This window comes from Somniosus microcephalus, chromosome 17 (assembly GCF_052327205.1).
Source record: "Somniosus microcephalus isolate GS21.2 chromosome 17, FLI_Smic_1.0, whole genome shotgun sequence".
NCBI lineage: Eukaryota > Metazoa > Chordata > Chondrichthyes > Squaliformes > Somniosidae > Somniosus > Somniosus microcephalus.
The window spans coordinates 93,028,325-93,054,388 of NC_141003.1; the positions used below are offsets into that span (position 1 = coordinate 93,028,325).

The 26,064-nt window shown below is 44.4% G+C and overlaps 1 protein-coding gene across 11 annotated transcripts in view; it reads left to right on the forward strand.

The window, feature by feature from the left end:
- Window positions 1-26,064, forward strand: part of LOC147105924 (protein piccolo-like) — a 917,910-nt gene that overhangs the window by 588,546 nt on the left and 303,300 nt on the right. For 8 of the 11 annotated variants that reach the window (XM_086010851.1, XM_086010854.1, XM_086010852.1 and 5 more), the window contains 2 exons: window positions 20,445-20,553; window positions 21,976-22,043. In XM_086010851.1, coding sequence (XP_085866977.1) covers window positions 20,445-20,553; window positions 21,976-22,043 — 177 coding nt within the window. Of the gene's footprint in view, window positions 1-18,077; window positions 18,141-20,444; window positions 20,554-21,975; window positions 22,044-26,064 lie in introns of those variants that run through there. The other 3 variants (XM_086010861.1, XM_086010860.1, XM_086010859.1) reach the window with 3 other exon arrangements.

Sequence of the window (26,064 nt, forward strand, 5' to 3'; positions counted from 1 at the left end):
TTTGGTCATCTGCCCTAATTTCTCCATATGTGGCTCGGTGTCAAATTTTTTGTCTTTTAATACTCCTGTGAAGCACCTTAGCACGTTTTATTTCGTTAAAGGTGCTATATAAATACAATTTGTTATTGTTGTTGTTGTTTGTCTATTCAACTGAAGTTGTTGGTCAAGTTATTTACGTGGCAAGTGCCTCTTTACAAAAAGTTATCATGATGGCAATGAAGTCTGCTTGTGTGGAAGAATTCAGTGTGTATATTGGGTAAATAAAAGAAACACCGCCCTTCAGGATACTTCAGCTGCCATTGACGTAATATTGGGGTCATTTTGAGATCGTTTGCTGCTGCCAGGATTGCTCATAGCTGGGATTTGGGTCAGAGATCGGCTGTAACATTATCGCCCAATTTCGCAACCTTCCCTACATTCTAGTCAGGCTTCGCACTGGAAATGGAGCCTGATAAAATTACCTTTATAAATTGCACCCTCTTTTGAAGTATCCATCAAACTCTGCCGTTTGAACAAGACATATTAACATGTGCCACTATAACATAGTGTTCACACCAGCACCAGAATTACTGATCTTGTGGTGTTTCCACAACTTACTTCTTCAATACAGGAAATATGGATGTCAGACATAATGTGTGTGGCTTGTTGCCAGCTGTAATATATTCAAGAAGGAGTTAGATATATTTCTTAAGGCTAAAGGGATCAAGGGATATGGGGAGAAAGCAGGGACAGGGTACTGAATTTGGATGATCAGCCATGATCTCATTAAATGGCGGAACAGGCTCGAGGGGCCAAATGGCCTACTCCTGCTCCTATCTTCTATGTTTCTATGTTTCTAAATGCCTACTGCACTTTTCGCTGGTTTCCCCAGAATATGGGACATTCTCAGTGACACATATGTAGCCATTCAGGCCCCTACCCTGATACCAAAGCCTGCTAAAACAAAAAGGGGTCCCGCTCCATTAATGTGCAGATGGCCTATGAACATGATTATGCACATGAGTGCCTGCTACCACAGTATCAATCTTGGCACCTTCATTTTATGACATAGAAAAATAGGAGCAGCCGTAGGCCATTCGGCCGTTCGAGCCTGCTCCGCCATTCAATATGATCATGGCTGATCCTCCATCTCAATACCATATTCCTGCTCTCTCCCCATACCCCTTGACGCCTTTTGCATCTAGAAATCTATCTATCTCCTTCTTAAATATATTCAGTGACTTGGCCTCCACAGCCTTTTTGGAAGAGAATTCCACAGGTTCACCACCCTCTGAGTGAAGAAATTTCTCCTCATCTCAGTCTTAAATGTCCTACCCCTTACCCTGAGACTGTGACCCCTCGTACTTGACCCCCCCAGCGATGGGAAACATCCTCCTTACATCCAGTCTGTTTAGCCCTGTCAGAATTTTATACATTTCAATGAGATCCCCTCTCATTCTTCTAAACTCTAGTGAGTACAGGCCTAGTCGACCCAATCTCTCCTCATACGACAGTCCTGCCATCCCAGGAATCAGTCTGGTGAACCTTCGCTGCACTCCCTCTATGGCAAGTATATCCTTTCTTAGGTAAGGAGACCAAAACTGCACACAGCACTCCAGGTGTGTTCTCACCAAGGCCCTGTACAACTGTAGTAAGACATCCTTGCTCCTGTACTCGAATCCTCTTGCAATGAAGGCCAACACACCATTTGCCTTCTTAACTTCTTGCTGCACCTGCATGTTTGCTTTCAGTGACTGGTGTACAAGGACACCCAGGTCCCTTTGTACATCAACATTTCCCAATCTATCACTATTTAAATAATACACTGCCTTTCTGTTTTTCCTACTGAAGTAGATAACTTCACATTTATCCACGTTTTACTGCATCTGCCAAGTATTTGCCCACTCACTCAACTTGTCTAAATCGCCTTGAAGCCTCTTTGCATCCTCCTCACAACTCACAATCCCACCTAGTTTTGTGTCGTCAGCAAACTTGGAAATATTACATTTGGTTCCCTCATCCAAATTATCATTGATATATATTGTGAATAGCTAGGGCCCAAGCACTGGTCCCTGCGGTACCCCACTAGTCACCGCCTGCCACCCTGAAAAAGACACATTTATTCCGACTCTCTGTTTCCTGTCTGTTAACCAATTTTCAATCCATTCCAGTATATTACCCCCAATCCCATGTGCTTTAATTTTGCACACTAACTTCTTATGTGGGACTTTATCAAAGGCCTTCTGAAAATCCAAATACACCACATCCACTGGTTCTCCCTTATCTATTCTACCAGTTACATCCTCAAAAAACTCCAGTAGGTTTGTCAAACACGATTTCCCTTTCATGAATCCATGTTGACTTTGTCTAATCCTGTTGATATTTTCTAAGTGTCCTGTTATCACATCCTTTAAAGTAGACTCTAGCATTTTCCCTACTACTGATGTTGGGCTAACCGGTCTGTAGTTCCCTGTTTCCTCTCTCCCCCCTTTTTTAAATAGTGGGGTTACATTTGCCACCCTCCAATCTGCAGGAACTGTTCCATAATCTATAGAATTTTGGAAGATGACAAACAATGCATCCATTATTTCCATGGCTACCTCTTTTAGTACTCTGGGATGCAGGTTATCAGGCCCTGGGGATTTATCAGCTTTCAGTCCCATTAATTTCTCCAGCACTATTTTTTTTACTAAAACTAATTTCCTTTAATTCCTCCTTCTCACTAGACCCTTGGGGGGAAAAATTCGGTTGGCTTGCGCCTCGCACCCTAAGAGGGCGCGAATGGGGCACAAAGCAACTAGCGCCCGGGCGCGGCGATGTTTGCGCCGCTCACGAAATTGACTAGAGCTTTTGCGGTGGCGCAAAAGTTTAGCGCCCTGATCTCCTGCGCCCACAGATCATGACGTCAATGGAGCGTTCAATGCCCTGGTGGCGCCCCGGACTGGATATTGCATGGCGCCCCCCTCCTTTCTGCCTGGCGCAAGAAACGACAGGGAGACTGGAATGTTTCCCAGTTGGTGTGGGGCTGGGGGGGCGCCGTTTAAAGGTGGCCTCTTCCTGGCTTTTTCTGTGGTCGACATTTTTGCACCACTCAATCTGACAGAGAGAGAGATTCTGAGAGAGAGAGAGAGATAGAGAGACTTCTGCATAGAGTCAACGCTGTGTGAAGTAGTTTTGGCTACTGAGCATCACTTTGCAGGCACTTTTGGATTTGACCTTCATTACTTCGATTGCCAAGAGACTGTGGGGGCTGCACTGATGTGGGGCGTCGTCCTGCGCCTGCAGAATCAGAGGCAACAGAGACTCAGAGAGAGAGTGGCAATCATGGCCAGATGGATGAGGGCCAACAGGCCTGTGCACAGGAGAACTTACCCTCCCAGTGTATTCCGGGAACAATTCTCCAACATTAATTTGTCTGAGGAGCAGTGTTTGTGCAGGCTGCGCTTCAGCAAGGAGGTGGTCACTGAGCTCTGTCACCTGCTGCAGCCAGATCTGCAGCCTCTACTGAGGACCAGGACGTCTCTGTCAGTGGCAGTGAAGGTCACAGTGTCTCTGAGCTTTTATGCCACCGGCTCCTTTCAAGCAGCTACTGGGGACATCGCCAATATCTCCCAGTTCGCGGTCCATTGCTGGATCCATCAGGCCACAAATGCCCTCTATAAAAGGAGACACCAGTACATCTCTTTCCCGATGACCCAGGCCAAACAACAAGAACGTGCATTGGGCTTTGCAAGGATAGCGGGCTTCCCCATGATGCAGGGCGCCGCATGAGAATGCCGAGGTTTTCTGAAATCGCAAGGGGTTCCACTTCTTAAACGTCCAGCTGATACTCGCTGTCAATGACCGCTATCCTGGCAGCAGCCACGATGCTTTCATCCTGCACCAGACTGCTGTGGCAGAACTTTTCCAGGCACCGCATCACCCAAGTGGTTGGCTCCTCGGGGACAAGGGATATCCACTGTGCACCTGGCTGATGACACCGCTCCATAACCCCAACACCCCTGCTGAGCTGCGGTACAACGAGAGCCATCTCGCCACCAGGAACATCATTGAGCAGACGATCGGCGTGCTCAAGCAACGGTTCCGCTGTCTGGACCACTCGGGGAACCCTGCAGTACACGCCTGAGCGAGTCTCCCTCTTCATAGTTGTGTGCTGCATGCTTCATAACCTGGCAATCCTCAGGACCCAGCCAATGCCACCAGGCCTTGGAGCACCACCGGAGGAGGAGGAGGAGAATGATCATCAGCAGCACCAAGGCGGGAGGGAGGCCCACAATGTTGAAACTTCAAGGGCTGTCCGTCAACGGCTGATAACAAGCCGCCTCTAGGCCCCTACTGAGGAAATGGCTTCTGGCATGGAGAATAACATGAATGAAAGCAACCCGCAACCCTAAAGCCAGCCAAGGCAGCAATGATTCCAAAGGCCAAATCTGTACATTTTGAATACAAAAACTTTTTTATTTTACAAATTCTGTGGGTGTCATTTCTTCATGACAAACTAATAGAAACAAACACAAAAAATCATTCTTTAACATAACTGGTTCTCACAACCTGGAGATAATGTCCAAAACACTAAACAAATGTTTGAACACGAACCTTGGCCTTTAATAAAAAATTGACCAACATTTCATCAAACCTCCTACTTTTTGCCCTTCGAGGGTGCTCTCCTTCACTTGCACACTTCCCCCCTTCCCACCCGACTGCTCCTCCGTAATGGGGCCCCAGTGGCTGCAGCAAGGCTGGTGGAAGGCTGCTGATTGTCAGAACCTGAGACTACAGATGCCCTTGAAGGACGGCCTCAACCAGCGCTGGGCCTGGAGGGCCCGGCTGCAGACTGCACCAATTTTGCATGGGCGGCAGCAGCCTGGGCTACAGGTGGTGGCAAGTGCAATGGGGAAGTGACAGTGTTGGCAGCAGGAATGCTGTCATCTTGAGAGAGGACAGCAACTCCCTGCTCGACCGACACACTGGCACTCCTACGGGGCAGCACCTCAGCATCCGGAGCAATCTGCTGGAGCACAGATTGCTGGCCTGCGGTGCAGTGAGAGCCCCGGGGAAATGTGTCTGAACCAGCAACAATGGCAGCAGTCAGTGCTTGCGTGGCCTCAATCTGAGTCTGCATGAGACCAGTCTGAGATTGGATCACGGCAGCCAGTGACTGAATTGCAGCACTAAGCATTAGTGTGGAATCCGCCTGTGCTACAGCGGAGTGCTCCACACTCCTTGCCAGTGCATCAATGCAATCGGGCACCCTTCCCACTGCACCCATGATCTGAGTATGCATGTCCACCGCCTGGGTGTTGATTTCAGCGATGAGCCGCTCCTCCTCTGCGTCCAGTGCAGCAGGACTCACTGGCCTACTCTCCCTCCGGGGAGAAGGCCCCCTGAGCTTCCCTAGCCACATCGCGTTACTGCAGCCCACTGGGTCCCGGAGCTTCACCCTCATCAGACCCTTCCCCTCTGCTCCCCTCCAGGGAAGGTGTGTTCCCAGTGTGGGCATGGGCTTCCTCGGGAGAGGGTGGTGCTGATGTTCCGGCTTCCTCTTCCTCCTCGCCTGCAGCTTCACTCCCACTGGCAGCTTCAGGGCCTGACTCCTCAGCAGGTGAATCACCATCTGAAAGCAGGTAGGTTCAAGAGTGGCTTTAGCGCGGCAGTAAGGGAGGAAGGAGTGCAGCGATTTAGTAAGTTGGATTGAAAGTGTCAAAGGCTAGTGTTGTGAGGGACAAATGGAATGAGAGAGGAGAGAAAGCTGATGACCTTACCATTGCTGCCCCGAACAGGGTCGGCCTCTCCAGGGGCGATGGGATCGATCACCTGGCTTGCCATAATCTTGTGGACGCGCGCCTCAAGATCACTTGTGAAGGAATGAGCCATACCTATTCAGAAAAATACACCATCCTATGAACAGAATTCTGACTTAATTAAAACATGACAAACTGGGTTTAAAAATCTAAAAGCCTCAACGACACAAAGCTGTAAGCAAAATACAGACTTTTGAGGTAAGAATCAGTTGTTGACACTGAAACAATAGTCCTACTGAAGCAGCAGGTTGGAGCTTGCAGAAAGTCTGAGCTTTGGAAAGAACACAATAAGATATACCCAGTTAAATTGTTTTAAACCAACACTTTGTAAACAGGCACATGAAAGAGCACAATGGTATAATGTTAAGGTGTCATAAACCAACACTTTGGGAAACAGAAACACAGAACATTAAAGAAACAATTGCCTTCATAAATATGATATCAAATGAAACAAGGAGACATGAAGTCTGAAATACAACCAACTAAGGTAGCTAGGAAGACAATCATGTACTCATTTGAAGCGTTTTTAATTTACATGTTGTAAAAGATACAAACAGAAGACTTTGTAAATGTACATCAATAGATGCCCCAAGCAACCACATGGTTTTTGTATTGAACTTGGAACACCACGGTGACACGAAGGCCTGGATTTTGATACTGGAGGCGCGTAGAAGGCGGAACTACAACTTTCGGGGTTGTAGTCCCGCCTTCATCGAGTTGTGGCCAACCCATGCGATTTTCACTTGATTGACCTTGTTGAGCCCGCCCAGCGGCCTCAGCAGGCCAATTAAGGGCATCTTTTGACAGATGAAATATCAGCATTTGACAGCTGTTTGAAGCTGTCAAACACTGACAATCTGTACACCAAGTTAATTCCTTCCTCTCAGGCTGATTTAGAGATCTCTCCAGAACAGGAAGCTGAATGTTGCAACTTTTGACAGCTCGCAGCCATTCTGCTTTCTGTGCCGGTGAGATGAGGGACTCCCGAGACCTGAAGGAAGGAAGGCTGTAAAGGTAAGTAAATGTAAGTAAAACTTCTTTAAACACTTTACACACACCAAACACACTTACCTCTGCACTGATGCACCCATCACTCACCTGAACACCGGACATCTCGAACCCTCCAAGCCCTTCAGCCCGACGGTCCGCCTCGCTAACTTGGCGTGGTTTGGAGCCATCGGGAATCCCACACTTAAGGAATAAAAATAGGGATTAGGCTAAAAATTGCCTGTTAACTACCTGTTAACAGGCAGTTAATTGGCACGAATCCCCTTCCCGCCCCAGGGAGGTGGGTCCCAGCACAGGTCGGGTATCCGCCTCCTTTGAAACTGGCATGGAGGCGGGTTGGGGGCGGGATGGGTTCGTGCCCCCCGATTTCGCGATTTTAACCCCCCACATGCCTCCAATCCCGCCTCCATGGCCCAATGACAATCTTGCCCGGTCTGCTTACAACCAGCTAAGGTGACTTAAGAATTGAACAGAAGACTTTGTAACTATGACATCAATAGATGCCCCAAGCAATCACATGGTTTTCATGATAAGTTTTGAACACCTACACAGCAGACAGAATTCTGCAAGCTAACAGCTGAATTAACAGTAAGAATTGAAAGAAGTCAACAGAAAAATGACTAGAAATAATTAGCTTACATCAGCAGAAAACTTCAAAGGATATACCACTGAAAGTCGCTGGAAGGGGCAAAGTGATTCTCAGCTTCAGAACCACTCTATAAGCCTACAACTCTGAGTCTTGGGTAATCAAAGGTATTTGATTTTGGTGGATATCCTGGATTAAAAATAAGTAGAAATGTAAAAATGTAACGAAGTTAAGATTTGAGAATAAGGATCTCTGATGATAAGAATTGTAAGCTATTTATTTTTGGAACTGGTAAAGTTGCGATTGACTAACCAGCTGCTAACTGCATGTTGGTTCTTTAATAAATCTATATATTTTTAGAATTGTCTCACATAGTACTTCTGTATCAAACTCGCAAACTCAATCTCTGTACACTCTTTGGTGAGGAGTTGCAGAATTCTGGGGGAGTTTTCCGGACCCTCATAATATCGGGAAGGTTACAGTCTAGTTAAACTTATCAAAAGTGCTACCTGAAGGACGGTAACATCATCAGGTCGTTCTTTTCCTTTAGGGAGAGAGAGTCTGGACCTTTAGACCCAATTAAGTGTCTATAGGATTCGGCTACCTCTAACTTTAGTTGAAGGTGAACGTCTGGGGAATACACCTGATCTGGGGCTAGGACTTGTAATTATCCCTTCACACTGATGGGTTGCAGCTGAGGCCACCTGTTCATTGCTGCTGCCTCCTATTATGAGATAGCTTAGCCTGCAAGAAAAAGGATGGCGTCTGAGTAAATATACAGCCATGGCCGTGCCTGATGTGCCTCCCATAATTGAATAGCCCTTAATGTATGGAGCCATGGTCTTGCCTGATGTGCCTCCCATAGTTTATAGGGGGGGTGGAGGGCGGGGTGGGGGGATCAGGGAGGCTTCCCACCCATTCATGCTCAGTTGGCCACCATTATACCACCCAATTTCAAAATCCAGCCCTGCACCAGTTTAAATTATTTTGCTCCTGAATACTCAATATTCTTGTAATTAGTTTTGCCAATATTAGTGGCTGAACACTTGACAAGTGCATCTGAAAATTCTCAGCCCTTTAATGGAGGCATTAGTAGCAGAGAGAAGATTTCAGATGAGAGCTCCCTCATATCAGAAAAAGGCTTTGACAACGCGAGTGTCAGCCGTGGCTCAGTGGGCAGCACTCTCTAGGTGGGAGGGGCTAGGAGTGAACCAGGTGTTACTGGTTGCCTGATTGCAGCTGGGAGTTGGAGGGAGTTTTGTAAAAAGTTGGTGGTGGGTTTTGGGGTTTTGTTTTCAGGTTTTAGGGCCTTTTTTGGCCCACAAAAACAGCCAGATGGCTGCTGAGGGGTCCGGAATGCCGGGCCCCTCAGGGGACAATGTTCCCAAGAGGAATTTAATTAGGGAAGAAACTGTGGTGGGAAAGAAAAAAAAAAGCCCAAAGATTTGGGCCGGGACCTCAGGAGGTTTGGTAAAGAAAACACGGTGGTGGTGCAGTGTGAAGATAAGAAGATTCGAGCCTGGGATATTATCCAGGCGGTTCATGAGGACTGTGGCGAGGGAAGCTGCTTTGCCTGCCGACCTAAGCCAAATGTGGGATTCGAGGTGACGGTCAGTGGTCGTGAGGAGGTGGAAAGACTGTTACTCAGTCTGAAAGTTGGTGAGAAATTCTTGGAGGTGACTCTGCTATATTCAGAGGAGGTGGTGGTTTCATTTTTAAACTTGCCAGTTTACACTGAGGACGAAGTGCTAAGCAAAAAGTTGGAGTCGTGGGACATAAAAATCTGTTCTGCAATAAAGAGGTGTTATCCGGGAACACAGGTAGCAGACGGAACCCGGTATGTAAAGGTGCGGTTCCCTGAGGGGGTGAGGTCATTGCCGTACAGTATGAAGTGCGAGACACTGGAAGGAGTGCAGTACTTTCGTGTGCTGCATGATAACCAAGTAAAGGTGTGCTATTATTGTCTTGGACATGACCATCTCGTAAGAAACTGTCCAGATCTGTATTGTAACAATTGCGGTGAGTCGGGGTACATTGCTCGGAGCTGCAAGGCGGAGAGCTGTGGGGTGTGTCGTAAAGGCCCCACCCGCTGTGAGTGTGTAGCAGAAGGGAGCGATATGAGTGATGAGGAGATGGGAGAAGGAGCAGGAGATGAGTGTGGAACGGCCGGAGGAGCGGTGCAGTCGGAGGACACAGCCGGTAAAATGAAGGAGAAAGGAGCACAGGAAGAGGCAGACGATGGCGGAGCAGAGAACGGGATGGAGATGGCGGAAAACACGCCGAGTCCTGTGGAGGGGAACAAAGACACAAGCGGGCAGCGAGGGTCGAGTGCAGACTCGAGCCTTGGCGCAGTTCGGCTCCCCCTGGGGAGTCTGGTGTCTGCGGGGGGAGAGGAGGCGGGAGCGGGGTGTGTGGTGGATGTGGGTGCTCCGGGGAAAAGCGGGGCGTCGGATATCTTGGTGAGCGGGAGGGGGCAGGACGGGGAGAGGGTGCAAGAGGCAGGAGCCTTAAAAGGGACAGCAGGATGGGATCGGCGAGATAGAGATGTCAGAAGGGAACAATTTAGGTGCGCCATTGTCCCATGGAGAGAGGGAACAGGGTGCAAGGGTCAGAGGTGGAGATGTGGTCGAAGGGAGTGGCACAGTGGGAGAAACTGCGATAGCAGGAAGACTCTCTGTGGGAGATGAAGTATCTGACGGGGAGCAGGATTATGTATCTGATGGGGAGCAGGCACAGGGGGTTACAGAAGAGCTTGAGTGTGAGGAATTAGAGGGGGACAGAGACATGGAAGTCGGGGGTGGGGTGGCATCATGTGGAAAGGGAAAGGTTAGTGAGGGGCAGAAGGAGGGAGGAAGGGCAGCTCCTGGGCCCAAACTTAATGCAAGGAAGAGGCTGAAACAGCAGGGAGGGGTCAAACAGGGTGTGAAAAAGAGCCGGAGGCTGCAGGAAAAAGCAACAGCTGCCCGAAAAGTTGAGAGGGAGCATGAGAGGAGGGAAGAGCCAGAGATTAAATGATGGGGAGATTATCAGGCATACTTCCCTTCTTTGGAGCCATGATTACATTGGTCTCGATTAATGTGAACAGACTGAGGGGTGAGAAGAAATTGCAGCAGTTGTTGCAGGGTTTTAAAGGTTCGGACTTGTGTCTGCAAGAAACCTTTTGGGATGAGGATATTCTAGAAAGAGTTCAAAAGGTTTGGAAGGGAGAGTTGTTTGCAAGTTGTGCAAACAATAACCGTACAGGGGTGGCTGTTTTGGTGAGTCCATCCATAAAAGAGAACGTTGCCTTGGTGGACAAGGACACTGAGGGGAGATTTTTAAGGCTAAGGGTAAAAATGGAGGGATTTAATTGCGATCTCTTTAATATCTATGCACCGAACGACCATTGCAAGCGTCGCGAGTTTTTTCGGGGGTTATTCACTGAAGCGGCAGAGGTGAAAAACTCTTGTATAGTGGGGGATTTTAATGTATTTTTATCTCGGATGGATATTTCAGCCCAGATGACCTTTAAGGATGATAACTCCAGAGGGATGATTGTAAAAATGATGGCAAATTTAAATTCGAGAGACTTATGGAGGGACCGGAACCCCATAAAAAGGGAGTTCTCCAGAGCAGGTTGGGTGGGTGATGTTTTAAAACAGAGCCGAATAGATTTTGTGTTAATGCGGGAAGGGTTAAGTTCGGAGGTGATGGAGATTTATTATAAAAAAGTATTTTTTAGTGATCAGTCGGCTTTGGTTCTTAGAATTAGGAACAGCAGAGTTAAGATCGGTTCAGGGGTGTGGATTTTAAACAATCAAAACCTGAAAGAAATTGCTTATAAAGAAGGGATTATAAATATAATAAAGAATGCTCGGAAGGAACCTTTGTTCTTGAAAGAAAGAAGAGTTTGGTGGGACAATTTCAAATATGAGCTAAAAGTTTTTTCGGTATGTTATGGGAAAAAGAGGGCGGCAGCTAACCGGCATCGAGAAGAGAATATAAGTAAAAAGTTTACGGATGTCTGTAAAGCAGTTGACGGAGGGGATAAGGGAGCTGAGACTAAGTTCCGGGTGCTAAAGGAAGAGTGGGAATTATTGCAAGCTGAAAAATGCAAGGGGGCCATTCTCCGTGCAAAGGCTAGAGATGCATTGGAGGGCAAAAGATGCACTAGATATTTTCTAGAGCAGGAGAAGCTGCGACAGAGATTATCGTTAATTGAAGAGTTGAAGGTTGGGGAGAAGATCATTCATGAAAGTGGGGAGATTTTAAAGGCGGCTAGCAGCTTTTATCAAGAGTTATATACAAAAGAAGACATTTCCAATTTGGCGATGGAGAAGGTTACTGCTTTTATTGAAGAGGGTTTAAAGGAGGATGAGAGAAGCATGTGTGACAAAGAAGTAGGATTAGCGGAAATAAAAGTAGCAACAAGTGGAATGAAGGGGGGGGAAAAGCCCAGGGTCTGATGGACTAAGTGCAGAATTTTATAAAGAATTTTTCGAGATTTTAAGTCCATTGCTCTTAGAAGTTTTTAAGGAAATTAAAATTGAGGGAAGCCTGGCCCCATCTATGAGGAGAGGTATCATAAGCTTAGCTTATAAAAATAAAGGGGATAGATGGGATCTGAAGAATTGGAGGCCCATCACATTATTAAATGTGGATTATAAGATCTTGGCGAGGATTATGGCAAATCGTTTGAAGGAGGTGTTACCGGAGATAGTTTGGCCCTCTCAGTCCTATGGAGTCATAGGCCGGGGCATCGCAGACTCTGTGGTCTCAATCTGAGATGCGATAGAGCTCATGGGAGAGAGTGGGAGGGAGGCTTATGTATTAAAGATAGATCAAGAGAAAGCCTTTGATAGGGTCTCTCATGAGTTTTTATTGAAGGTTTTGGAAGCATTTGGTTTCAAGGAAAATTTCATTCAGTGGATAAGGATTTTTTATTCAAACATATTTAGCTGCGTTAAATGTAATGGTTTTTTATCCAAGTATTTTCCGATACAGAGATCAGTTGTGCCCTGTCCCCATTGTTGTACACATTGGTAGCAGAACCATTGGGTTGCATGATGCGAAAGAAACAAGGTATAGTTGGGATTGTGGTCCCCAGCTCTGGGCTGGTGTCGGTGACACACCAATATGCAGATGACACAACCTTAACATTGAGAAATGGGGAGTCAGTGAGGAAAGCTATGGATGTAGTGGATGCATATTGCAGAGCTTCAGGAGCCAGAGTGAATTATAGTAAGTCCCAATGCCTGGTTGCAGGGAGGGGTAGGGGGGAATGGTTGGGGGAATGTCCCTTTAAGGTGGTGGAGGTTTTGGAAGTTCTGGGGGTGCATATGGGGTGCAAGAAAGACAGGGATGAAGTGGATCGATTAAATTGGGAACCGAAGGTTATAAAAATTAAAAAGATTTTGGGAAAATGGGAAAGAAGGTGGTTGAAAGTGCAGGGAAGAGCGACAGTGGTGTCTGCTCTCCTGCTATCTAAGCTATGGTACTTATTGACGGTGGAGGATATTCCTGAGTTGGCGGAAAAGTCCATCCGAGAGGCTTGTGTGAGGTTTTTATGGGAAGGGAAACCAGCCTTGGTGGCATACAATATTATCATTGGACGGAGAAATCAGGGAGGACTCAATTTTCCAGATACTGATTTGAAGAAGAAATCCTTTAGAATCAAATGGGTGAAGAGATTTCTTCAGAAGTCAAATACAAGTTTTTGGAAGAGTTGTTTTGAGCATTTTTTAAAACGAAGTGGGATAGGAGGCCAGGGGATATTGTATATGGAATACAATAATGTGTTTTTGAAATCGATTAAACTTCTCCCTAGGTTTTATAAGGGGGTTGTAGAGACTTGGGCCCAATTTTTAAAGAGTGTGCAGTTTATGCCCAAGGGGGCTGAGGAATTTTTAGAACAGCCCTTATTTTTGAACAGGTGGGTCAACATCGAAGGAGAGGTTTTATTTAATCAAGCTTTTATAAAAGCTGGGATTATATCTGTGAAAGATGTATTATATAAGGTAATTCCAGGTTGGTTGCCAGAAGCAATAGTGAGGGACATGGTGTGGGAGGAGGATCAGGAGATAGAAGGAAAAGCAATAGGAATCATGTATGAGAAGATTGTGAGGGCAATGCCACAGGATTGGATGGAAGAAATAAATGCGGAAATCTCCAAAGGAAGTAAAATGCGTCCTGCTTTTCCAAGCTTTGTACTGGAGAAAGGGGGAGAGTTGGTCCAATTTGACAACTGTAATACTCGAGATTTCTATGAGGTATTCAGAGAATGGAGATTCAAGACACCTGCTGGTCAGGAGTTTTGGCAGAGTATATACCCACAGCTGGACTTCAACAGGATTTGGAAGGGAATGTGGGCGAATTTTAAATGCCCAGAATGGATTGAACTGGATTTCAAATTGGCTCATAACCGGATTTTTACCATGACGGTCTTGTGCAAGATTGGACGAGTGGAGGCGGCAACTTGCCCAATGTGTGGGACACGGGATGAGACTCTGTCCCATTTACTGGTGTTATGTCTGCAGTTAAATGACTTTAAGTACTATGTTCGACAGTTGTGTGAAGCTTTTTTGCTGGGTGGGGACCGAAGAGCGAGAATGGGAATCCCGTGGGATTCAATTTTGAGATGGGGATTGCAGGAGAGTCTGCCAGAGTCTAGCGGAGCGGCAATTAATTTAACGGTCAGTTTGGCTAGATTCGTGATTGTGCAAAGAAGGAATGCTGTTTTTTAAGGGGAGGAGAATCAATTTAAAAGAGTATTTTAAATATAAGCTAAAAGATCATTATAAGGCTCTGTGGATGTTTTATTCAGAAAGGAATTTAAGGACAGTATTTTACAACCAATTTTTAAAGTACAATCGATTAATATATGTTACAGGTGACAAATTAAACTTCAGGTTTTGATGTTAAAATGTGGTGGCGGAATGGCTGTGCAGAGCGGTGGAATTGATTTGTATCATACAATGTAATGATCACGATGTTGTAAATGTTCTTAATGTTCAATAAAGTATAATAAAAAAAAAGTGGGTAGCACCCTTGCCTCTGAGTCAGAAGGTTGTGGGTTCAAGTCCCACTCCAGAGACTTGAGCACAAAAATCTAGGCTGACACTTTCAGATGAGGCGTTAAACTGAGGCCTCATCTGCTCTCAGGTAGATATGAAAGATCCCATGGCACTATTTCAAAGAAGTGCGGGGGAGTTCTCCCTGGTGTCCTGGCCAATATTTATCCCTCAATCAACATAACAAAAACAGATTGTCTAGTCATTATCACATTGCTGTTTGTGGGAGCTTGCTGTGCGCAAATTGGCTGCCGCATTTCCTACATTGCAACAGTGACTACGCTTCAAAAATTACTTCATTGGCTGTAAAGCGCTTTGGGATGTCTGGTGGTCGTGAAAGGTGCTATAGAAATGCAAGTTTCTCTTTCTAACTGCAGAGTGTCAGTTGAAGTGGTTTAAAGAACTATAGGACTTAATAAAAATATAGGGTCTGATCAGTGGCTTCCTGCGGGCAGATGCCTCCGATCGGAAAAAATCTACACACTTACCTGCTGGCTCCGTAGGTCCCGAGACTTGCGATCCTGGGCCTCTCCACTACGAAATGTGCAGAGGCTCAGGTATCCCAGGGCGCAGGCGGTTCGCAAGCGTCCCTGGGATCACGTGGGCCACGGGGAACCAATGGAAGAAGAGAATCCCCCTTCACACTTTTGACAGGTCTCTATGCACAGATCTGTCAAAAGTGTGAATGGGGATCACTTAAAATACATTGTTAAACATTAAATAATTTTTTTTAAATCACGTATTTAAAATTAGTTAAAATTACATTAAATTAAATATTTTAAACAATAATTAAAAAAAATAAAATAATTTAAAGTTTTTTACAGGGCTATAAATAAACTTATCTTTTTTTAAAGTATTTTCAAATTATAAATGAGTGAAAAAAATTTGCTTTTTTATTTTTTAAATGCTTATGCTGGTAAAAGCAGACCTTACGCATGTTTTTACCAGGCGTAAGATTTCTAAAGACTTTCAGTGGGCAGAAGTCGTGCAGAAAGCGGAACTCCCTGCCCACGGAGGCCCATTTCCTGGGCAGGCGGAGGATCTGTCAAGAGGATTCTTGACAGATCGGAAGTGCCGGGTTTTAGGGCCTGCGCTTCGCATGCCTGAAACTGGCACTTGCGAGGCCCCTACGGGCGCGTACACACCCGTGGGGGTCGGAAAATCCAGCCCAAAGATTTAAGATTAAGTCATTTAAACCATCGTAAACTTTTTATTTCAGAGTCGCAAATATATATTTATGCTCAGTGTGATTCTGCTCAAAGATTATATTGTTTACATATACAGTATGAAATGGCTTTTATTCAAACCACATTATTTTTGAAATGCTTGGTACATACTCAAGTGTAAATGGGAATCTCACTTAAAAATTATTAGTTATTTAATTTTCCCCAAAAAGAGATGACAAGTCCTCCCAAAAAAAAGGCTCTGAGACTTCCACCGTAAGCTAGTAAATAGTTTACAAGCTCGATATTTCTAATCAGTTGTATAATTGGTTTAGACTGCACGCTGGTAGTTGGCAATGATTTTTACTTTGCAGGGTAGAGGGTAACATTTAAAAAAATAGGTTTGCTTAGAGTTTCCCCAGAGAGTGAAAAACAGAATAAAGACCTTTATTGAATGGAAATCAGTACATGAACAAAAAGAAAATAAAGAAAGTGACAAAACCTCCATTAACGGTACAATGTTGGGAGAAGGTTCACAAAAATGGGCTCCATTTATACATTTTAAAATATTGTGGTACGGTTTTCTTTAAAGACCATTTTTATTTCTCAAAGGCCAAACCTTTTCCATCATTTTTGTTTTCCAAAGTGCAAAAGCAAAATCCTAAACTCAAAACCTCCATCCTTAATTGCATCTTCAGCCCTTCCCCTAAACCCTCGCTCTCTTTTTACTTTGCCTGTGAAACACTTTGATATATTCACTAAGTTGAAGGAACTATATAAGTGTAGGTTTTGGTGTACGATTACACAAGAACATGCACTGATTTCAAATTATAAAGGTAAAGAACCGTCAGAATTCAGATCTATTATTTTTGCAGTATAAAGTACCTCAGGTTAGCAAAATGGCTTTGCATGAATTTGCGGTGAAATATTTTATATACTGACATAGAAATCAGCATTTGATGGAATATAATTTGCGGTGATATATTTTATATACTGACGTAGAAATGAGCATTTGATGGAATATAATTTGCGGTGATATATTTTATATACTGACGTAGAAATGAGCATTTGATGGAATGTAAAACCTTGATTCATTCATAACGTATTGAGTCAATCAAATGCAAATTAGATAGACTTCTTTCAGAAAATAACATTTTGGGATTCAGAATATGAGTGATTTGAGACATGACGTGAAGCATGCTTGGGAGGAAAAAGCTGACTTCGGACCTCGTTCCCAAAACTCTCCACCACTGGGGTTTTCCTCGTGTCATATCTGGGTCTGTTGTAGACTAATTGATAGAGGTTGATTGCTGTGATTAGTCGACAACTCCATTATCCTTGTATCATGCGGCCTAGATGGACCTTTTTTTTTTCCGTCTAGCAATTCTGATGTTCCTTGCTGCCTCCATGGGCTTTAACCATTTGGGGATTGTGTATTTTGACACCTCCCCCATACACTAAAGACGTAGATGCATTCAAAACTCTTACTATGTCAAGACCATCACCTCCGTACACAATTTGCTGGAAATATACAACCCACCACACACACGTTGTCTTGCCCATGGATATAGGAATTACTTGCTGAACTTTTTCTACAGGAGTCTTTTAAAACGGCTAAATTAAATCCAAACATCCCAGCATTCTATGCAAACTGCCAACTACATGTAAGATAATACAATAATTATTCAGTTTCAATTGATGAATGGTTAGAATGCTACTGGTAAAACAGACTTAATTAAAATCGCATCCCATTTTAGATTTTGATACTGAAGTTCTAGATTATGATTGGGAATAAAGATGTAACCATTGCTTTTAAATTATGTGTTTGGATACATCGGAGTCTAAACACAGCTGAGTTGCAATATTGATTTGTGCATCAAACATGAAAATAGGTCTTCCGTGTTGGGGCCTCCACGTTCTTTCATCACAGCATCCTACAGTTTTAAAATCTATTCTGTAGGATCCCACATCCAAGGAACAGAAATTCTAAGAATCGTACATAGATCAAGACCAGCAGTTAGCACAGGGTGTGAGGCATTTGAATTTCCCTCATGTTTATTTGTGACGAGTTATGTCAATTTTCAGCTGGCAACTCGGCAGATCAAAATAGCAAAATAACTTTGCCTTGTTTGAATTCTTCTAAACATACCTGCTGTCAACTGATTGCAGCCTAGCACGGACTGGAATATCAGCAGTCTGCAACCAGCTGAAAATATTGTGTGGATGTAGCTAATGCAAAAGAAATATGGAAAGATGTTTGCAATTGATGATGAAAAATCTACAATAAACCCTCTTTGTGGTCCTCTGTTTGCTGGTTATTCAAAAAGAGTCTTGCTATTAAAGGTGTGTGATATAAAGTGTGTTTTATAAGCTGTCTCATATGTAATTCTGGCAGGCTATTGTATTTGGGAAGATACCAGTATAGAAAAGATGGTCTTCTTTGTAAATGCATATTTATTGTAATTTGTATTTTGCCGTTTATTTTGTGCAGCACTCAATGTTTTTGGCCATATTTACCGACCCTTTCTATTGACTCGCTAACATTACTGTAAGTGTAAGTCGGAGTATCAATTGTTTTGCTTCACCTTTACTGCTTTTTCATGTATTTGACATTCTCTGAAAAATTTGAAATGAGTTTTGGTTTGATGTGTATAAACACTATAAAAAATGCATGTTTGGTGTGTTTTAAAAAGATTTTTACAAGGTTTGCTGTGAAATAACTTTAACCCATTGAAGTGCTTTAGATATTAATGACTTCCAAATTTAGTGAGACATTTTGAATGTTGCCACATTTTTGACATACTCCAAAGTATTGTGATATTTCTCAAGAGATGGGGCTGAATTTTGCCGGCGCTCAGGGCGGGTTCGGAGGCGGGTCCGCTGTCAAAATAGGAAAGATTGACAGCAGGCAGAGAACCCACTGTCGATCCGCCTCCACGCGAGTCTCCCAGGTGTCAGGTCTGTCAGTGCTGAGCAGACTCGACACCAAGCAGCGGGGGAGGCAATTGACATTATTAAATGGATTGTTAACATCCAATTAAGTGTTACTTTATGCCTACATTTCAATTCTACCTGCTCCCCACAGGTTACCCGCTGTTCGGGGATCACGTCAGCTCAGCATGTCGTGAGTGGATTCAGCATTGAATTATCTCATGACCTGACAGCTGCCAAAATTGTATAAAAGATCCCATGTTACAGCTGTTTACTTTCAAAGCTCAGAAACTGTTGGTTACTGCATTTGGAAGACATATCAAGCTTTCTGCAGCTTGAAAGTGTTTGGAGCAAACTCTCTATCCAGTGCCACCTCATTGGAACAACCTCTCTCACTATTGACAGATCGCTTCTGACATCTCAACCTCACCTGCCATCTATTCCATCAGCATTGTTGCCCTTGAAAATATCTCACCTTGGTCCTCAGAATCCCACCAAGATCAGCCCCAACACCAGCATCACCGGGCACACCAGCAGCAACAACAACAACATCAGCCTTCTCCGCAATCACCTGATGCTACACAGGACACAGGGCATCAACACCTGACCACATTGCTGCCCGGGAGGGCCTCACCATGGCCAGATTTACTTCACTTGACAGTGTACAGGCTGGATGCCACATGATGCGCCAGGTTGGCACTACCCCACACCAACACCATAAAGCATCCCTACAATGCCCAAACCATTCCTTGCACACTCATCACCATTGTGGGGGGGGGGGGTTGGGATGCCCTAATGTCTCACCATTCACTGCAACTCACTAAGCCACTCCCAAAGGTGCACACAAATCTGTCCAAGAACGCAAAGTACTGAAAATAAAGGTTTTAATATTTGACAGCACATTACCAGAAACCTCACATGAACATTGGCTAAACCACCCAAGTACCTACCCTTGTGTGTTGTTAGTTGGTATGATTGGACTAGGATGAGGGTGAGTGAGTGGCTAGTGAAATGGGGAAGTGCTAATGTAGGGAGAGAGGGATGGGTGGAGGTGCAAGGTAAGTTGGTGTGAGTCAAGGTGTGCAGGAGTAGGGTAGGGAAGGCAGAGTGATGTGGATGTGATGAGCGGCACAGCAGGATGAGGTTGAGTGTGGCTTTGCAGTAATGTTTCGTGATCTACTGAGATCATTGAAAGGTTTGTGCCACTGCAGCCTTGTCCTCCTGATGACATCCCTGCTTGTATCCTCCTGTGCAATGTGCAACCAGGCTGTGTTGATCACCTGGGGAGGTCTCTTCCGCCCATGGGAAGGGAAGAGAACCTCCCTGTGTGCTGTGACTCCCTCCATAAGCATATGGAGGGAGTCCTGGGAGAGCCTGGGTGCAGCCATGCACCTTTGTGCAGTGCTTGTCAGTGTTTGCAGCACCTCAGTGCTGTCAAACACTGACAGCAGAACTGTCAAAATCAATTTGGACATGGCCCCTTTAAGGTAACCGGCTGATGACGCGTCATCAAATGATGTCATCAGACCCGCTTCCTATTACTTGGCCGGGAACCGCGCAGGAAGGGCTTAACAAGCCCAATCAATGGAAAATCACTTGGAGAGTGTGGGCTGCAGAGGCCTGGGACCGCGACACTGCCCCGGACCCAACTCGGTCCGCGAAATCGCGGCTATGGTTTTCAATAGCAATCATTTCCATATCAGCTAAATATATTAGTGGCAACTAACTGAAATGGTAACCCATGTGATCTGGGCAGTGCATCACAACGTTTATCATTATAGATTATGACAGGCTTTTATGGAACGGAGAGTTAATTGAAGATGAAGTGATTTCTTTAGGATTAAAAACATTGGCTGATACTCATATCTAGCCAATACTATGCTACTGGACTTTTTGACAGTCTCATTCTGTGTTCTTTGTTTGGCAGGAATGCAAGTTCTTGAATGGAATGGAATTTCTTTGACTGGTAAAACCTATGAGGAAGTACAATGCATCATTGGTGTGCCAATTGGGGAAGCTGAAATATGTGTAAGACTGTGAGTTTTTCCCCACCTTTCTGTTTACCATTCAAGCTTCATGACTTTTATTTTACATCATGTTAAGGTGAAACCTTTATAAAACTCCTTGTTCCATGAGACCATCATTTCCCATAATTAGGGCGCACTAAAATACAGAGGAATGCCACAATACTAGTGAAGGTGTCTTTTCATTTCAGCTGTTCCTTCAACAAGAAAGAATTACATTTGGTATCAATAATTGTGCACATTATTCTCTTAGCTTAAAATTATACATTCTTCCCAAAGTAAGTATCTATACTTTATGTCTCAGGCTTAAATCTTGTTATCATGAAGATAAAAATGTTGATATACAAAGAGTCTTCATGAAACATACTCACAATTGATTATTTGAAAGGAGACCTCAACCTGAGATACTATCTTACTTAAAAGATGTTTTTCATTAATTGTGACCGCTAACAAAAACTGAAAGAAAAATGAACCACAGAAAGCATTTTTAGATGGATCTGTCTGCCCACATTGAATGATCTCTGCTCCCATAACTCTCTTCCTTTGCCTCCTATACTGAAGAGAGCAGCTCCTTCTGGAGTTTGATTCCATATACACCAATGACCTTTCCTCAAATGGTCATTGTGTGAGGTTGCAGTCAGTGTTAGGCGGACACTTGACAACGGCACTAATAACAACTCACCCCCTTCCCTTTCCCTCCCCTTCTCTTTGCCTCTCCCCTTCCCTTTCCCTTTCCCTCCCCTTCTCTTTGCCTCTCCCCTTCCCTTTCCCTTTCCCTCCCCTTCTCTTTGCCTCTCCCCTTCCCTTTCCCTCCCCTTCTCTTTGCCTCTCCCCCTACTGCAACATACAATTCCCAGCTGCGACTCGTTAAATCAGCAAAGTCTAAGTATGAAATCTGGGAACCTTCTGTTTGCTCAGGATCATGCCATGCATAGAGGGAGGAGGGAAGGCTGCTTCGCAATCTCAAGAATAAGTCTTTAGTTCAGCACCCCAGTATTCTACAATATATGAATTAAAGCGATAACTTGTAGCATGAGAAGCATTTTGCAGCTAGAGACCAGTATTAATGGACAAAATACTAATAGCCTTTCAGCTCATTCATGGTTATAATTAATGTACAAATCACATTGCATTTCACAGTAGAGAAAACAATGACCTTCATTGATACATGGCTAATTTTTTTGAATTGACTAGTATAAAATCTAATGCATTCTTATAACCTTATTCAGATAATAAAGATTTCACTTTGAACAAACCCATCCATTAGCCGTTTGACACGACACGACAGTCAGCTCATTGGTGCATCGGTAATGGGGGATGCCTGGAAACTCTCTTGTATCATAACCACTGCTCACATTATCTTTACAATTAAACAGTAAAATGCTAATGGGGCTGTTAAAGTGATCTGAAAATTTTATTCATATTTTCCTTTAGGGACCTGAACATGCTGTCCGATTCGGAGAACCTCCAGTATTTGGAATTACAGGACCAAGCAAAGGCTGGTAAGACAAATTACAAGTGTTTATGCCGAGTGAAATATCAATTATTAAACTGTAAAGACAAAACATCATAATTACTTTGCACATCAGCTGAAATATAGGGGGTAATTTTAATCCCCAAAAACAGGTGAGTTTGGTTTGGGTGGGAGGTTAAAAAGCTAAAAATCTGAAACAGGAATCCCACCCACCTTGAAACCGCCCACTTCCGGTGTTAATTGTGGTAGGCGACCAATCCGCTCTCAGGAGGCAGGTTGGTCATTTAAATATTTTAATGAGGCTGCGAGCCTTCATTTTAACAGTGATTCTATTAACTCATGTCTGCCAGGTTTCCCTGGCAACCCGGCCAGTGAAAGGAGGCGAGAAGGGCTCAATCCATCAAGTAAGTGCTATTACAGCACTGCTCGTGGGCCAGGAGAAGCAGGAATGTTTCCTCCAGGCCCAACAAGCTACCCAGTAAACTCCCAGACCATTCCCAAGGTAGACAGCCCGTCTGCTGCCACGATTTCCCACATGGTGAGATCAGGAACTAAACTGCACTGTCTAGTGTTGGCAGGTCAGAGACAGTTTAGGTTAGTGGTTTAAATTCAGAACTGGGAGAGGATTAACTACTACAACTTTATTGAATTAATAACTTAAACTAAATGAACTAATTAAAACTAAATAATCGTTTGAATAAAAACTGTAAGTAATTATATAAATAAAATAAGGTTAGATAGAGATGGCAGTGCAGGTGGTGTGTCATAACTGCAGCTTGTGGGAGTTGGTGGAGAGCAATGAGATCCCAAGCAACCACATCTGTGGTAAGTGTCTGCAGTTCGAGGAACTTCGGCTCAGAGTTGTTGAGCTGGAGTCCGAGCTGCACACTGCGATGCATCAGGGAAGGGGAGCGTTACCTGGACACTTTGTTCCAGGAGGCAGTCACACCCCTTAGGTTAAACAGTACTTTAGAGTTAATCAATGGTCAGGGACAGGAGGGTGTGACTGCGAGTCAGGAAAGTATGGGGACCCAGGATGTAGTGATGGAGGAGCCTCAGCCCTTGACCTTGTCCAACAGGTATGAGGTACTTGCTGCCTGTATGGATGAGAACAAGGACTGCAGGGAGGATGGGCAAACTGACCACGGCACCATGGTACAGGAGGCCATTCAAGTGGGGGGAGTAAAAAGGAATGTGGTAGTGGTAGGTGACAGTATAGTCAGGGGGAGAGATACTGTTCTCTGCAGCTGCGACCGGGAGTACCAAAGGTTGTGTTGCCTGCCCGGTGCCAGGGTAAAGGATGCCTCGCGGCTGGAGAAGAATTGGGAGGGGGAGGTTCCAGTTGTCGTGGTCCACGCAGGAACCAACGACATAGGTAGAACTAGGAATGAGGTCCTGCTGAGGGAGTTTGAGGAGCTAGGATCCAAATTAAAAAGCAGAACCTCAAAGGTAATAATCTCTGCATTGTTATCTGAGCCAAGCGCAAATTGGCATAGGGACAAACAGATGAGAGGTTTAAATGCGTGGCTCAAAGAGTGGTGCGGGAGGAAGGGGTTTCAGTTCATGGGGCACTGGCACCAGTACTGGGGAAAGAGGGAGCTGTACTGTTGGGACGGGCTCCACTTAAACCAGGCTGGGACCAATGTCCTGGCGAATCGAATAACTAGGGCAGTAGACAGGGCTTTAAACTAATGAAAGGGAGGTGGGAGGATTCAGGAAACAGTCAATTTAAAAGCAGTGAGAGAAATGTCAAGGCTCTAGAGCAGAGCAGAGTTTGGGGTAAAAATAAGCAGAGTGGGTCAGGAAGGGACAAAAAGAGCAACAAAGGTAATAAGGAATCAGTGACTAAGGTGACAAAGCTAAAGGCACTATATCTGAATGCGCGAAGCATTCACAATAAAATAGATGAACTAACAGCGCAGATAGAAATTAATAGGTTTGATCTAATAGCCATTACGGAGACGTGGTTGCAAAGTGGCCAAGGTTGGGAACTAAATATTCCAGGATACTTAACTTTTCGAAGAGGAAAAAGAGGAGGATGGAATAAAGACAGTCGAGAGAAAGGATCTTAGCTCCGAAAATCAAGAAGTAGAATCCGTTTGGGTGGAGCTAAGAAACAGCAAGGGGCAGAAAACATTGGTGGGAGTTGTTTATAGGCCCCCAAACAATAGTTGTAATGTAGGGCAGAGTATAAATCAGGAAATTAAAGGCGCATAATACAAGGGTAATACAGTAATCATCGGGACTTTAAACTACATATAGACTGGGCAAACCAAATTTGCAGTAATAGTGTGGAGGATGAATTCATGGAATGTATGCAAGATAGTTTTCCAGATCAGTATGTTGAGGAACCAACTAGGGAACAGGCTATTTTAGATCTAGTATTGTGCAACGAGAAAGGGTTAATTAATAACCTTGTAGTAAAGGGGCCTTTAGGGAAGAGTGACCATAATAGAATTTTATATTGAGTTTGAAAGTGATTTAGTTAAATCCAAAACTAGGGTCTTAAATCTAAGCAAAGCAAACTACGTAGGTATGAGGGGCAAGTTGGCGAAGGTAGATTAGGAAACTACATTAAAAGGTATGATGGTAGAGAAGCAATGGCTGATAGTTAAAGAATTAATACATCATTTACAACAAATATGCATTCCTTTAAGGCACAGAAACCCCACAGGAAAAGTGGTCCAACCGTGGCTAACAAGAGAAGTTAAAGATAGTATTAAATCAAAGGAAGAGGCTTATAATGTTGCCAAAAAGAGTAGTAAGCCTGAGGATTGGGAGGATTTTAGAATTCAGCAAAGGAGGACCAAGAAATTGATAAAGAAAGGGAAAATAGAATGAGAGTAAACTAGCGAGAGACATGAAAACAGATTCTAAAAGCTTCTATAGGTGTGTAAAAAGGAAAAGATTAGTGAAAGTAAACATGGATTCCTTACAGGCTGAGACAGGAGAAATTATAATGGGGAATAAGGAAATGGCCGAGAAATTAAACAAATATTTTCGCCGCGATTTTATCGATCGATGCGGCTTGGGAGTGGGTCAGCTGGTTTCCGGGTTCCAGTCCTTCCCCCAACTTCATCCGGCCCACGGACGTGATTTTATGTCAATTGGCCTTGTTAAGCCTGCCCTGCGGGCTTGCTGGCCAATTAAGAAGAAGCCGGTCAGATGATGTCATTTGATGATGCGTCATCAGCCGGCTTTCTTAAAGAGACCACGCACATTTTTTCTTTGACAGCTCATTGCTCAGTGTTTGACAGCATTGAGGTGCTGCAAACACTGACAATGACTGTTCACAGATGTGTTCTTGCACCCAGGCTCTCCAATGACTCCCTCCTTAGGCTAGAACAGATGGCAGCTGCAGGTGAGGCTACAGAAGCGATCTGTCACTGGTGAGAGAGGTTCTCCCAATGAGGTGGGACTAGACAGCTAATTCAAAACTTCTTACCTACAGAAAAGTCTAAATGCATTAAAAATGATTTTCACAACATTTCCTTACCTCTGAAACTCACCGGTGCATCATTGTATCCTTCACACCACTTCTGCAGCTGGCATCAATGCAGAAACATTACAGCAGACTCACAACACGTCACACTTACCTGGCGTGGTGTCCGGATGTCGGGAAGCCCGAAGTAGAAGTGTCAAAATTGCAAAAGAGCCAGTTAATTGCCTGTTAACAACCTTTAACATGCAGTTAAGTGGCTATAATCCTCTTCCCGCTGCTAGGTGTTGGGTCCATGTGCAAATTGGGGACCCGACACTTGGGAAGATTGATTGGAGGCGGGTTTCCTGCCCACTGTCAATCTTTGTGATTTTGCCGGATGTCCCGCCTCCAAACCTGCCCCCTGAGCACTGGCAAAATTCCGGCCTTTGTGTCTGTCTTCATGGAAGAAGACACAAAAAGCTTCGCGGAAATAGGGGAGAACCAAGGGTCTAGCGAGAATGAGGAACTGAAAGAAATTAGTGATGTAAGAAAACTACTCTGCACTTGGTCTAAACGTTAAACAAAGATTTAATCAACTGTTTCACAACATGGAGGGCTAGTTGTGTCC